General features: G+C 38.3%; 1 protein-coding gene across 6 annotated transcripts in view; it reads left to right on the top strand.

The window, feature by feature from the left end:
- The window catches only part of LOC129721635 (uncharacterized), a 54,900-nt gene extending 44,616 nt beyond the window's left edge, over positions 1-10,284 (top strand). For all 6 annotated transcript variants that reach the window (XM_055674417.1, XM_055674418.1, XM_055674419.1 and 3 more), the window contains exons 3-5: positions 8,302-8,500; positions 8,565-8,723; positions 8,787-10,284. In XM_055674417.1, coding sequence (XP_055530392.1) covers positions 8,302-8,500; positions 8,565-8,723; positions 8,787-8,975 — 547 coding nt within the window. In that variant the 3' untranslated portion in view covers positions 8,976-10,284. The remainder of the gene's footprint in view (positions 1-8,301; positions 8,501-8,564; positions 8,724-8,786) is intronic.
- The last annotated feature ends 5,122 nt before the right edge of the window (positions 10,285-15,406 follow it).

Raw genomic sequence — 15,406 nt, 5'->3', positions numbered from 1 at the left:
TTCGAAACACGAAGATTTTTCAAAGCGTCACCAAAAATAGGTTGGCATTTTTTGATATGAAAATTTAAAATCATCGGGGGGCATCAACACTGGCGAGATAATGGTTTCTTTTGATGTCACAGCACTTTTTCCGAGTGTTCTAGTGAAAGAAGCTATAAATCTTTTGGAAGATTGGCTTCTTTCCCAACAATGTGACAACCCTTAGAAAACTAAAGTACGCAGTTACTTGAAGTTAACTCGACTTTGCATGGAAGACAATTATTTTTCATTTCGTGGGAAATTTTACAAACAAACAAAAGGAGCACCGATGGGGAATCCTCTTTCACCTTTCTTATGTGAGCTTTTTATGGCACATTTGGAAAATAAACTAAATGAAAAAGACTGCTTACCAGATCGTTGGTGGAGGTATGTTGATGATATTTTTTGTATTTTACAACAGGGGGACTTGGAAAGTTTTTTGGGAATTTTGAATGGTCTTCATAAAAATATCCAGTTCACTTTGGAAATTGAACAAAACAACAGGCTTTCATTTTTAGATGTAGTCGTTGTTAAAAACTCCAACCACTTTGAATTCGAAATCTTTAGGAAACCCACACATACTAGGCGGGTAATACCTAACACTTCTAACCACTCCTCCCAGCATAAAATGGCTTCTTTCCACCATATGATCCACCGTATGGAATCTTTGCCTCTCAGTAATGAAGGTAAGAAAAACGAAATGGAATATATTTTTGATATTGGTGAGCAGAATGGATATAACAGAAGAACCATACAAGCTATTTATGACAAAAAGAAACGAATCCAACATAGGAAATCTCACACAACACTCACTCCGCTAACAGAAGATCGGAAAAGAGTAGTGGTTGAATATGACGTCAGTTTCACTCGTCAACTTCGTAAAAAAATTTAGAAAATTTGGTATCGATATTATCTACAGTAGTAGAAAGAATCAAATGAAAACAAAGTTGGGGTCTACTAAAGACACTATTGACAAATTACATAGGGCGGGTGTTCATAAAGTTGCATGTCCACATTGTGATAAAGTTTACATCGGCCAAACAAAAAGAAATTCAGACATCCGGTTTAAGGAACATACTTCAAACCTTGTAAAGGCTAAGAAAGACTCAGAAAAAGGAATAACTCCCCATTTCAGATCCAAAATAGCCGAACATATATTTCATGAAGATCACGCTATGACTACCGACAACATTAGTCTAGTTCGATCAGTAACATCCCCTTGGAAATTAGATGTCGCAGAAAGTTTAGAAATTTTCAAACAAAATCCAGCTACCCTCCTTAACAGAGATCAGGGTAATCATTTCTCTTGGCTTTTCAAATTTCTACCGAAAACTCCCCGACAAGGCATGGATCACCAGGCCGCACATTTCTCTACCTAACTCAAGTTGTTTCCGTTTTCTGAGTTAAAATTTGCCCCAGTCGTTTACCTAATTAGGTATAAAATTCTTGGGGTTCACTATTTTCTCCACAGTCCAAATAAGCACTGACGAAGGCACTATGTCAGTGCCGAAATACGTATTTGCAAGTGAAAAGTGAAAAGTTGATAGAATTAAATAGTGAAAGTGAATAAAAAGTGAAAAGTGTAGTGAAAATTTTTCTATCAAGGCGCTCGAACATAAGTGAATATATCTGATGACTTAAAAACTAAGGCAAATTTTTTATCCTCGCTGCCAACTACGAGCTGAAATTAAGTCTAACTTAAAACTAGCATGGATTTTCCAATCAGTGTTTTGTTGTTCAATGTTCGTCTGATAATCGTCGAATGGCATGTATGGATTCGTTCTGCTGAGCCACGATGTCGTGAGTTGGGACAGAGGCTCGTAGTCCTTGGGCCCTGGTTCATGTAGGGTAGGTCACGGCTCGCCAAGACATCACGAACAGGAACAGCTGGCCGTCTACCTCCGGCCTGAAGGGAAGCTACAAGTTTACCAAACAACGGTAAGAAAACAACGTGCTCTATGTCGTAATAACCTTCACCATAGGCACAGATACCGCTTTCTTCGAGCCCAATACGACGGAGATGCGTGTCAAATCTATAGTGGTTGGACATAAGCCGAGACATCACGCAAATGAAATCTCGACCTACATCCAACCCCCTGAACCACGGGTTCGTCGATACCTTGGGAATTATAGAATATAACCACCTTCCCAGTTTCACTTTAGTCCATGAATTTTGCCAACTGATGATCGTATTCTGACGTACAAATGTGAAAAATTCATTGTAAGCAATTGGTCTTTCATAAATATCGCCGTTTATTGCACCCACCTTAGCCAAAGAGTCCGCTTTCTCATTGCCCGGTATCGAGCAGTGAGAAGAGACCCACGCTAAGGTAATCTGAAACGATTTTCCGGATAAAGCACTCAAATGTTACCGTATTTTTCCCCAGGAAATACGGAGAGTGCTTAACATCTTTCATCGATCGGAGAGCCTCAATAGAACTGAGACTGTCCGTAAAGATGAAATAATGGTCCGTTGGCATTTTTTCAATAATCCCTAGGGTGTACTTAATTGCAGCTAACTCTGCGACGTAAACAGAAACAGGATTATCGAGCTTATAGGAGACGGCTAAATGATTATTGAAGATACTGAAGCCAGTGGACCCATCCAGAAGTGATTCGTCAGTGTAGAACATATTGTCGCAGTTGATGTTTCGATATTTATTGGAAATTTTTTTAGGGATCTGCTGAACGCGTAAATGATCCGGGATTCCACGAATTTCTTCTATCATGGATGTATCGAAGAACACAGTAGAATCAGAAGTATTTAATAAGTTGACACGATTTGGAATATTCGGAGAAGGGTTAATATTTTGGGACATGTGATTGAAATACAATGTCATAAAACGGGTTTGAGAATTAAGTTCGATTAACCTTTCGGAATTTTCAATCACGGGACGGTTTAAGACCTCACATTTGATAAGAATACGAGAAGACAGGCTCCAGAAGCGGGTTTTCAATGGTAGTACTCCAGCTAAGACCTCCAAACTCATCGTATGGGTCGACTGCATGCAACCTAAGGCGATAAGCAAACAACGATATTGTATTCGCTCCAGTTTGATCAAATGTGTGTTTGACGCGGAGCGGAAGCAGAAACACCCGTATTCAATAACAGACAATATCGTTGTTTGGTAAAGCCTTATAAGGTCTCCTGGATGGGCTCCCCACCATTGTCCGGTTATTGTACGAAGAAAATTCACTCTTTGTTGAGATTTTTTCATCAGATACCTCACGTGACAACCCCAGGTGCCTTTAGAGTCGAACCAGATACCAAGATATTTGTGTACCAAAACCTGAGAAATCGTTTTACCCATTAATTGTGTTTGAAGCTGAGCAGGTTCATGCTTCCTAGAAAAAACTACTATCCCAGTCTTCTCCGGAGAGAATTCGATACCTAGCTGTAAAGCCCAAGCAGACAAATTGTCCAAGGTATCTTGCAATGGTCCTTGCAAATCGGCAGCTTTGGCTCCTGTAACAGAGATTACACTGTCGTCTGCAAGTTGTCTTATCGTGCATGAATTTGCCAGACATTCGTCGATGTCATTTACATAAAAGTTGTAAAGAAGGGGGCTTAAACATGAGCCCTGGGGAAGCCCCATGTAGCTAATGCGAAAAGTTGCCAAATCGCCATGCGTAAAATGCATGTGCTTTTCGGACAACAAATTGTGCAAAAAATTGTTTAAAATTGGAGAAAATCCTTGTCGGTGAAGTTTACCCGAAAGAATGTCAATAGAAACGGAATCAAAAGCCCCCTTAATGTCCAAGAACGCAGACGCCATTTGTTCTTTGCGAGCATACGCCAACTGAATATCTGTTGAAAGCAACGCAAGACAATCATTCGTCATAAAAATGTTAATGAAGATCATCAAATCAAGAAAACTTTTCAAATGCCAGGGAGACGATTCCTGACTATAATAAAAATTCATTTGTACAAGTATATGATTCTGATCTGAATCGAAAAAAAATCAACGGTGATGACACTCGAAATAATAGTCACATTATTTTTCATATACTTGTTGGTTCTCTGTCATTTTGTATAATTTATGTGAAAAGAATGACGTCAAGGTATGTGAAAATCACATTAGGTTTTATCACGTATGTTCTATGTTAACTTGACAACATTGAACACAACGTAAAAAGGGATTTGGCCCGAGTGTTTGCCTCGACCTTATATAAAGATCTGAACAACCAGTCAATGCACAGTGGGGAATCGCTGGCCATCAGTCAAAAAAAATTTTGTTCGTTAGCTGTTTCATAATATTTTTCCTTTATTGCTATAACATTCAAGTGTCTAAATCCAAAATTTGGGCGCAATATCATGAAATCTGAATTTTTTATGACTTTTCAAAGCTTGGCGAACTGACGTTTTTTGTCTTTTTTCCGAAAAAAGTACATTACTTTGAAACGCTCTGTAGCTTCAAAGATAGCTTGGAATTTTTGACGTCAAAGGAAAAGTTGTTGTAAATATTGTGCGAAACAAACCCTTTCCATTAGATATTGTAAAATTTGATCATAGTAGGCCTGACACTGGAAAAAATTAAAAAAACCGTGATTTTTTGTAGAAAAGTAGCTTAAAAGTTTAGTTGCCGCAGTTTGCCACGGTTGTGACTACATTTAAAATTTAGGTAAAAACGTAAGCTTTCAAATGCATACTGTCCGCTGTAGCGCAAAACTGCGCAAATTGTCACTTTAGTGAAGAAAGCGAAAGCAGATTTTTTTAGTTTTTATTTTTGAAGTTGATATTTCATCCAGGATTAATTTTAATCATAACCATTTTACCCCATTAATGAAAATTTATGTTATCGTACTCAATCCGTAAGGATGAAATATAAATTTGGGCAAAAATCACAAAATTTATCGATGAAAAGTTATAAAATAAGTTTACTTTACGAACTAATTTCATTTTTTGTCATATTGACTTACATTTTAAGTTTAGTAAAGCGGGCAATGTATGTAGTTTCGCGGGAATGCGAAGATGAACGGGAATAGAAGGTGTGACTAGAATTAGAAAAAAATTTCCCTCGTCCAGACGGGACTCGAACCCGCAATCTCCGTTGTCTCCGGCAAGGTGTTTTGGCCAATTAAACTACTGGGTAAGGGTAACTCTTCCCAAGACCTAAGTCATTATACATAGTGTGCGTAAAGAGACCACTATCTCAGTTGACAGAAATTAACTTCCACAGGGCAGTGTGTGCAGTTTCATCGCGGCGTGCTGAGATGCGGGAACACAATAGTAGAGGGTGATTCGACATTGGTCTTAGGAAGAGTTATCCTTACCCAGTAGTTTAATTGGCCAAAACACCTTGCCGGAGACAACGGAGATTGCGGGTTCGAGTCCCGTCTGGACGAGGGAAAATTTTTTCTTATCCTAGTCACACCTTCTATTCCCGTTCATCTTCGCATTCCCGCGAAACTACATACATTGCCCGCTTCACTAAACTTAAAATATAAAATAAGTGTTAAAGAAGAAAATAATAAACAAATCTTTATGAAATTTTAATTATGTCGAACTTTATCACTCTCTGCAAATTCAAAACAATATTGAAAACATTCAGCCCTTTTCGATTTATGATCATGAAATTCGCTTAACTGATTGAAGTGTCAAATACTAGCAGCAAATTCATACCATCAAACTCCGGCTAACAATAGCCTGTTTGAAGATTGCTTTTGCTTCGCACTCGTTTGCATACAAAAGTAAAGCACACATTTTGCTTTATGAGAAAAAAACAAAGAACAGTCGTCGCCCTCCGCATCTTTTCGTATTCATTTAGAAAGTTGTGTCATTCCAGTGTCTTGGTTTTCAAATTAATAAATTCGTTTAATTTTATTATGGAGCCTTCAACTCCAGCAGCACCACCTAATTCAAAGTTGTCAATTCATGGTGTTATACAAGTATTTAAATGTCTTCTTTCAACCAAAGAAACCGGATTAGGAAGATAACATATATATGAAACAATGAAACATCGAAAATTACTAGAAGAAGTCATTTTTCCTGCTTATAAGTACAAACACGAGATTTAAGCGATCACAGCGAAAGATGATGATGCTGATGATGATTTTTTAAATTAAATGTAAATAGTTTGTTTTACTTATGCTGTTTTAGTTTATTAAAAAAATAAATATATTTAGGCAAAATTTGTTTAGTTCGAGGGGTCGTCCATAATTTACGTTTTTTTTTTAATGGGGAGAACGCCCGGTGGCACTATTTGTGGTCAAAGATCATATAATTCTATAAAAAAGAAAAAAGTGCCAAAATATATTAAAAATTGGATTTCGTGCTTTATGGACGGCCCTAAATAAAAAATGGATGCCAAATTCGTACTCAGCGCCCCAAAATTATGTAAATACCAAGTTTTTGTCGCATTTATCGACATTTTTTTTTGCTTAGCCAGCCTTTGTATGGAGTCGCCCCACTGTGCAATGTCGTCAATTGAATTGTTCAATTTACTATGTCGCCTTATCTAAAGATAATGGCGCTAACGCCGGGCTAGCAACTAACTTGGTATTTAGTAGACCTCATGTGGATTCTTTGTTCTCCAATATTTTCAAACGGTATGTAGGGTAGGGAATCCATTTAAGCAACTTATGCTGCCTCCTGTGTATTGAGACGAAGCACTCGAAATTGGTAAGGTAAATCGCAACATAAGTATATCAATACTTTAAATATCCGTAAGACAGCTGATTAACCAGCGTTTCCGTCATTGAAATTGTCGATATTGATAAAAATTCAGGAGTTTAATGCCCGTTTTTTGATCTCAACTCAACTCAACTATCTCAACTCTCACTCAAGTGAGAGGACTTATCGAAACCTCCTTCCTAAAACGCGTTTCAGAGAGCTGTGTAAAATAGAGGTAACCATTCAAAAACTGGTACCTCCCCGGAACTTGGATGTCGAATAGATACCAGAAATCGGTGTCCGATATTTTAAAGTTCAGTGCGTCGTGGTAATTGATTGTAGTTCGCACCTTTCCACCTTTTTTTTAACCTAAAATTCGGATCGAAAAGAAAGGATAACTACAGACAGTTAAATTTCTTAACTTGAAAAAAAAAAAGCCTGATGTCTAGTAATTAAGGACTTGATTTTCAACTAACCTTACCAAACAGTTCCAAGCCGTAGTCTCCATTCCACTTGGTCCATGGCTCCAGTTTGCCAGCTCTGCAGTCTGCGTAGGGGTCCGTAGGTCGTTTTTCGCCTGATCGATCCGTCTTGCTGAGGAGCCCAGTCTCCGTTTCGTGCCTGACGGGTTGGTTACGACATGCTCAACCCACCGCAACCTGCCAATCTTAGTGATGTGGATGATAGATGGTTTCCCAAGCAACTCCTGCAGCTCGTGCTTATCTCGCCTTCTAAACGTTTCGTTCTCCATCTGCATGCCACCGAATATGATACGCAATACCTTTCGCTCGAAGACCGCAAGGGTGCGTAGATCCTCCACAAGCATAGTCCATGTCTCATGGCCGTAGAGTACTACCGGTCCTGTAGATGGTCAACTTGATGCGACGGCGAATTCTACTCGATCGGAGCGTCTTCTGGAGACGAAAATATGCGCGATTTCCTGACATAATGCGCCGATGAATTTCTCTGCTGGTATTCTGCTGGTTCCATCCCGATTGCATCAACACCAACTTGAACTCAGGGTAGGAGGTTAGCACTGTCTTCTCGTGAACCACTTGCTTTCATGTACTTCGTTTTCGATGCTGGTCACCAACAGTCCAATCCGCTTGGCCTCGGCCTTTCATCCGATGTAGGTATCTGCCATCTTAACAAAGGTCCGAGCCACACTGTCGATATTGTCGACCGACTTTTGGAATATCGTGCCACTCGTGTTATTCCCCGCTCTTCCTCTAACACTTTCTGGTGTTCAGCAGATTGATAGCCGAGTAATTGCAGCACTCCAGCTTGTCGTCCTTTTTGTGAACGTAACACACAAAACCTTCCGAACACGTCTCCGGTACCCGTTCTCCCTCCCAAATCTCAACAATGACTTTTCAGGTTTCAATTCAACATTTGAAGCCCAAGTAGTTACAAGCCTCAAATAAAAAAATTGAATGAGAATGAGATTTCAAAGTTAGAAGTCTTCGTTTAAGCGAATAAGAGTTTTTACGGAAAACCTCTATTTTAACTTTTGTTCAATTTTAAACAATGTTGATGTCCTTTTGTACCATCAAACTTTTCTGTACATTATTCTGTAGTATACAATAACTTTTCAATACCAGTAATATTGTGTAAAACGATTCATTCATTTTAGAGAAATAGATATTCATTCAGCTTCTCCTTTTTTTTAGCAATTCTTCTCCACAAGCGAATGCAATCGAAATCGATCACACCGCTGGTTCGCTCGGAATTGGGGCACTTAGCCAGCAGATACCACACATCGGACAGGATGCTCAACTCCTGCCAGCGCATCTCAAATGCGGCATGTGGGCTTCACTCGCTCTGGCAACCGTGTTTGTGGCCGGAGCAAAATTTTATTTTGACCATCAAGTGGGATGATTCAATAAAAATAATTTAATATACAATTCACGTTTGTATTTATCGAAAATTTCAGGGAACTGGTCTGGAAGTGCTCATATTCTGTGCATTTTCGGCGACCTTTTTCTTAGCAGCGTGCACAGTTTCTCTCTGCCGACGTCCAAGGGACCTGCAGATTTCTGCCAACAATGTGATATCGGAGACCATCTCCAATGGGGAACAGAATTCCCTTCAGGTATGAAAAGACAACGTAAATTGACTGCTCAGAAAGAGTTATATATTCTTCTACACTTGACAGAACAATCCGGACCTAGTGAATAGCCATCCGTCACCACTGCTAAACGGCAGCGCTGGTGGAACAAATCCGCAAAATTCGCTGGCCCTATTGGCGCCTCCGCCGCCATACCATATTGCCATTCTGTTGCCGGAAAGCACCAAGGAAACGGATGAAACGCCGCCACCGTCATACGATAAAATAGTGATATAATGATTATCGTCAACCTTACTGAATATCGCACAAGTTACAACTACACACTCAACAGCTGATGTGCAAAGTATTCACAGCTGATCGCTCTAATATAACCATACGCAACTAAGGAGCCAGAAGGGATCCGAATAGTTTGAGCAGCACACAATGGAATGAAAAATGGCCTAAATTGATCACGGTTCAACCGAATTTGTTATTTTAATTGTTAATTGTGACTTCTTGTAGAAGTAGCTATTTCTGCTAATTATTTATAATTTATATTTTGATTATTTTTTTACAATACAGAATTAACCATGCGCACTAACTTCACGTATGAATGCAATAACATTTTACTACTTCTGTCTATAAAGTATGCTCACCAACATATTTGAATAGGTATTGTGTACATACATGTTTCCATTGGATCTCAATTATGAAAAAAATTAGTTGTGCTATACTTTTAGTACGGTCTACTATTAAATATGTTCTCTTGATGTAATTAAATATGCAGATCTACTCAATCCGGTTGTATGCTATCCCCTTATAGTTATCAATTATTTAAGATGTTTGAACTGAAAATAATCATTTCTAGTAGATCCTATTGTTTAAAAGTAGATCGAACTTACGGCCATACGTAATCCTTCAGTTGATTCTGTGATTGTTCCCATTCTATTTTTAGCATATAGCTGTTCCATTGTGTGCTTAGTTTCATATCTTTGTAGAATATCAGCTAATTGAAACCATTAAGCAAATCATTACAGTCTTATAATAAGTAGGGCCAACATAGTGCTTCGGGTGAACATTTTACCATGTAAGACGGGTAGAGAGAAAATATAATAACTATTTTCGAATCAATTCACATTTATTAAATACACCGAACTCTCGTAGTGACGATGTACTTTCATTCGATGTTATACTAAGGGCCAGGACATTCAGTTGCGGAAACCTTTAAATCATTAAATGCGGCAAAACAAGAGTTAGCCCAAAAATAGAATATTGTAATCAATCAGTAAAAGACGAAGCTTGTGTACATTTTTATTTAGTTTTAGTACAACGTTTCAATACGCCATCATGTTGAGGCACCAAGTGCCGTACAAAATTTAACTAAGTTTAAAATTATTTGCGATATTGCATGAGGAGTATCGTAATAAATCCTTGTGACAAGGGGATTTGCGGTGTACCAACAATGAAGATTATACGTTATTACATGACAAGAGGATATGCTTATAGTTTTAATGCTGTTCCTTACGTGGCAGGCAGCAACAAGACAATTGTGTTAGACTTAGAATCGAGTAATTAAAATTTTAATAAATTTTATGACCGATGCCAATTACGTTATTATTTTCTAAAAAGAAATTCTGTAAGCAGTGACAACTGCAGCTTATAATTTTCGTTTTAATGACATTCTGTGAAATATTTTCTTATTGGAGCATATCGGGGCTATTTACGACAATAGGTTGTTTTTTACTAGAAAGTAAAAGTATATATTTAGTCTTTTGTAAATTTAAGGACAAAAAATTAATTTGAAAATACTCGAACGGGACTCTTGTTCTAAGATCTTGTTCTATGCAAGATATTATTGCCTGTGAACTTTTTCGTGGATAGAATAAGGCTGTGTCATCCGCAAAAAAGCGGGGTATTCCTTTTAGATTAAGTTCATTATTCATTGTACTAGAAATTATGTATGCATTCTCTATACCACAATTCTTCGATTCAGGAAGAGTCGATACTGAACTTACAAACTTATTTTCCAAATATGATTACAATTGTTGGACCGTTGAATAATTGAATAAAGTCTAAATTTTCTAACATTCATGAATAAAAATAAAAATGTTAGGGTAGAAGCACCGGTTTGAGCATGAGCATGAGCATGATTGACCGCCCGCGATTCAAACTCATTCTGTTTGATGATATAACACCACCAGACTCCAGAAATATTCGGTCATCTGTTTATGAAGTCATTATGCAACTACCGAAACGTATCTCCCAATAATTTATCTTAGCTGACTACACAATGTTACGAAAGCTACGAGAGTTGAGTCCACGTTAACGCCTCGCCACTCGGATCACTTCTTTGTGAAGTGACCCTCTTTATACCGAAAATTAAAACACGGTTATAACCAATCTGTAGAAAATACGACCTCATGAAGGGTATCGACGCAAAGTATCTAGATATTCGGTCACCCGGATATCTGGCTTTGAGCTTAACAGATCGACTAACGACGTTTCTTGTATACTGTTTTCTGTTCTTAAAAAGCGGTTTCCTGATTTACGACCGATTTAAAGCAGGAATAAACAAGTGTTTTTAGGGTTACGCACAGGTATGTGTGGTATATCCTAGTGAAACGCAAAATGTTATACTACACTTTGTGGACGATTTGAACTAACATATCACAGAGTTGGGTCACATTTCGAAAACCTTTATATGAGTAAAACTCTCCCGGGCCGAAAACGTGTTTACACCGAAGCATTATGCAAGACCGCTCAATTCACGCCTACCGACGCAGAGCCGCAGAGGTTAAGGAACATGATATTTCACGCCGATTCTCTATTAGTTGTCGATGTTAGTGTTACCTATCAAATAGAAAAATTGGCAAAGTTTCATGCATACAAAGCCCCAATAGTTTTATAAATGCAGATATGCATATTGACCAAAATATATATCTCAAGTTTGTTACCAAAATGCCGAACTAGTCAAAACTGGGACATAGTATACAAAAACCTCTAAAGTATACAAAAAGCTAAGAAATCGAAAAAAATTAATCATAAGATTTCGACTTCTACTAGCATCAATGCACCATATACTCCAAATTACACAAACCACACCAGTACTATCTGGGTAAAAATATTTCTTTCTAATAAAACTCTGCTTAGAGCATGATCGCGCACATTCGTACCACGACGAGTTCAAGTAATGTTACGCGTTATGTTGGCTCATTACTAAGTTGAGTGATGAGTACCGTTTTGTTAAACACTGCGAACTGCGACATGCGTAGAATCATGAGTCATGTCGAACTTGCTTCCTCGGCGCATTCACACCCGGACTATACTTTCGTCCTGTACTTTTTTTTTTCACTTTACGGACTACACTTTTTCTGTATCCGACTACACCCGGACAAAACCCGGAAGAGACAGGTTGCAGGCCGAAAACACGAAAACACCAACAACAAAAACAAATACTCTCAAATGCCGTACGAAAAAAAAAACAGCTACGTGTAGCTTCGCCTGCGTGTTCGTTTCCGAGCTATAAAATGTAGTCCGGGACAGTGTAGCACGGCCGCAGGAAAGTACTCGACACAACAATATAGTATTCCTAAATGCCAAAACAATTCTTATTCCTTTTACCGTTTTGGATCTGCGTCTATGAAAATTTAGCATAGTTAACAAACATTTGCCATAGCGTAAAAATAATTATTCAAAAGCTAGTGAAGTCATAAATAGAAAAGGAACAACAATGCATATCAAAACAGAGTCATCAGATATATTTCTGTCGCAATTTCAAGACATTTTTAATACTAGGAAATATCGCAAAATAGATAAACAGCAATCGTGTGGTACACCTTTTCAAGCGGTGCAAAAATGAGGTTCTAGAACAGTGCGAAAGTGCTACGCTGTAGTAGCTACATGGAAGATGAATTTGCCATCAAATGGCGCACAAATTCATCGCAAAAATAATCATACTGTTCTACACACACTACAATAAGAAATAAAAAATAAAAAAAAAAAATAATTCTTGTCAGTGAAAACTACTACCTTCCTATGCATATCGAAACCAAGTAATTAGACAAATTTTAAGTTCAAAATTTCAAAACATGTCTATAAATGTATGCACTTATCTTAGACGCCGAAGCCGCATTCAGTAAGCCTAGCATGCCGCCACGCTCGCACCAGATCGAGCACAAACAAACCGTCTTCAGAGTTACCGCTCTCACGGTTTTTGCCTTTCTCAGCAGAACTTGCTAACGGCGACAAGTATATATGTACAGCGTAACACTGGAGAAGAGGTTTCACTACGATGAACTTAATACACGATACACTCTCTGCATGCACACGAACGCGTTTAATAAATGTAACCAACACAACACTGCGCTTTTATAACAGCCATTTGCAGGGCGATTAACTATACAAGAAAACAGCTGCAAACGACGGTGGCGTAGTACCACTCTCTCTCTGTATTGCAGCCATCGATGTTTACGGCATTACTACACGCAATTGGTGGATGTTTCACAAATTAAACCATTTTTCTTCGGATATACCAACGAGCGAAAATTTGTACGTCTCCTTCATGAACCGACCTGCATTTTAACCAGGGAGAATCTATCTGTCAAATATCGTGTAACCGTGACCAGCATATTTGGCAACAAGGCGTCCGGTTGTTTTGATTTGTGTCGTTTTGATTGAAGTAAAATTTAGTAGAATTGTAACGTTCTTTTTTAACAAAACTCTAGAAATCGCGGAAAACTTTCATTAATACTGCGTTACGTAGTGAAATTTGGTGGCAGCAGCCTGCAATTAGCTGAAAACCATGAAGTTTCCGGGCCACACAGGAAATCTTTTAAACGTCATGAACCAACAAACTTCATGGACCAGAGTTGATCTGCGATAACGCACACATATATGAATTTCGACAGCAGTAAATCCCCCCTGATTGTAACCCTCAAACACCTTTACCAAAAACAATAAAGAAAATATATCCAGCGAGAAAACTGTGACGCAGGAGAAAAATCACGTCCGTTCGCGTTCGTGGTTTACTTCGATCTCTGTTAGGGTAGAAGCACCGGTTTGTAAAGAAAGTACTACAGGTTTCATTATTTTTGAATCTTTTATATTAAGTTCTACCATTTTACAACAAAATATATTCAGCGCGTAAAAGTGTTTTCTTAAAAACTTGAAAAAACCTCTCCCAGTTTTCCAAGCAGCATGATAGTAAATCCAAAATGGCTGCCTCCAGTTTCAGGTAGGGAGAGAAACGCAAAGAGAAAAGCAGTAAATATGGCAACCCTTTACTAATATTTTATTTTAAACAATACTGGCAACCACGTTTAATTTCGCATGACTTTTCATACGCACTATAAAGTGTAATGAAATTACGAAACTTTGTAACGATATATTATTGAGTTTCAAAGCTTGTTCATGCAATTTTTTAATTTATAATACATCACTCATAATACGAGCATAACGAACACATTTTCCGTTCATACCAAAATTGCACGTGACAGTGATTCATAACATTTATACTGATTGCAACACACATTCTGTACGAAAAGTAACACGCCTAAGTTTGTTTACTTTGCACACTTGGAGCCTCGATTTGACGGTTCACTTGGAGTTTTCGACCTCACTCTTTGCGTATCTGTTTATAACACCGTCTGTAGTTTAAGGAATACATTCAATAACGGTCATATGAGGGTATTTCCTGCCCATAAGGGTATTTCCGGCACCCTGACATCGTAAATTGACTCCAGATTTTGAAAATGACAACTCTTGGTTTGCAGAAACAGCCTAAAGAATAGAAGCGAAGCCGAAAAACAATTCCAATTGTTATTTATAAATTCAAGACTTCTAGTTTCGAGAACAGAGCCTAAAATGGGTAATTACCAACTATATGATGATGATGTCCAAAGGCAAGAAATTGACCCGAGCTTCCAGTTTGAAATTCATCACGGATTTATAAGCACAAAGATAGGTATAAGAAATTCTTTTAAATTATGAACCCTTTAATTCCGAGCATCGCCGGGGACGCTCAACTAGTTGTATAAATGCGAAACGAAAAGTATGGATTTTTCGGTCTTTTATTTATTTTATTTCATTTTATTTATTTACTACTACTGCCAACAGACATGAAATAACATGTCCTAATGGCTACTAATATAGAAATCGACGGAACAGTAACAAAAATTTCGAGCGTATAACACTAAACGATAAATGATAATCGAAGGCTTGTGATACTCTGTTGAAAGCGCGTTGTATACCGATGATGGCACTATTAGAGCTGTAGTTGGTTTGACGAAAGGGCAATAGCAATGCTGGCATCCTTCGCATAGTTCTAGTGGGGGCATTCAGGTTGATTTGGCGAAGAATGGCAGGGCAGTAAACTCGTGATGTCAGGATATCTGATACTAGCATAGCACGCGCTGTTTCTCGGCGTAGTTGTAGAGTGTCGATCTGAAGAAGCTGACAGCGATCCTCGTACCTAGTATTACGCGTAGGTTGCCGCCAAGGGAGCGTTCGAAGGGCATAACGTACAAACCTCCGCTGGATCTTTTCGATTCGATGGCTAGCATTGTTATAGTGAGGGATCCAGACCGTTGAACAGTACTCCAGTGAAGACCAGCGAACAGTAGAGCGTGACTAAACAGTGGATACTTTTAAAATCACGCGTCATTCGGAAAATAAGTCCCAGTTGTCTGGAAGCTTTCGCTACGATGAAAGATATATGTTGTTTAAAGGTG

This window comes from Wyeomyia smithii, chromosome 2, assembly GCF_029784165.1.
Source record: "Wyeomyia smithii strain HCP4-BCI-WySm-NY-G18 chromosome 2, ASM2978416v1, whole genome shotgun sequence".
Taxonomy (NCBI): domain Eukaryota; kingdom Metazoa; phylum Arthropoda; class Insecta; order Diptera; family Culicidae; genus Wyeomyia; species Wyeomyia smithii.
This window is presented reverse-complemented; position numbering and strand designations above follow the sequence as displayed.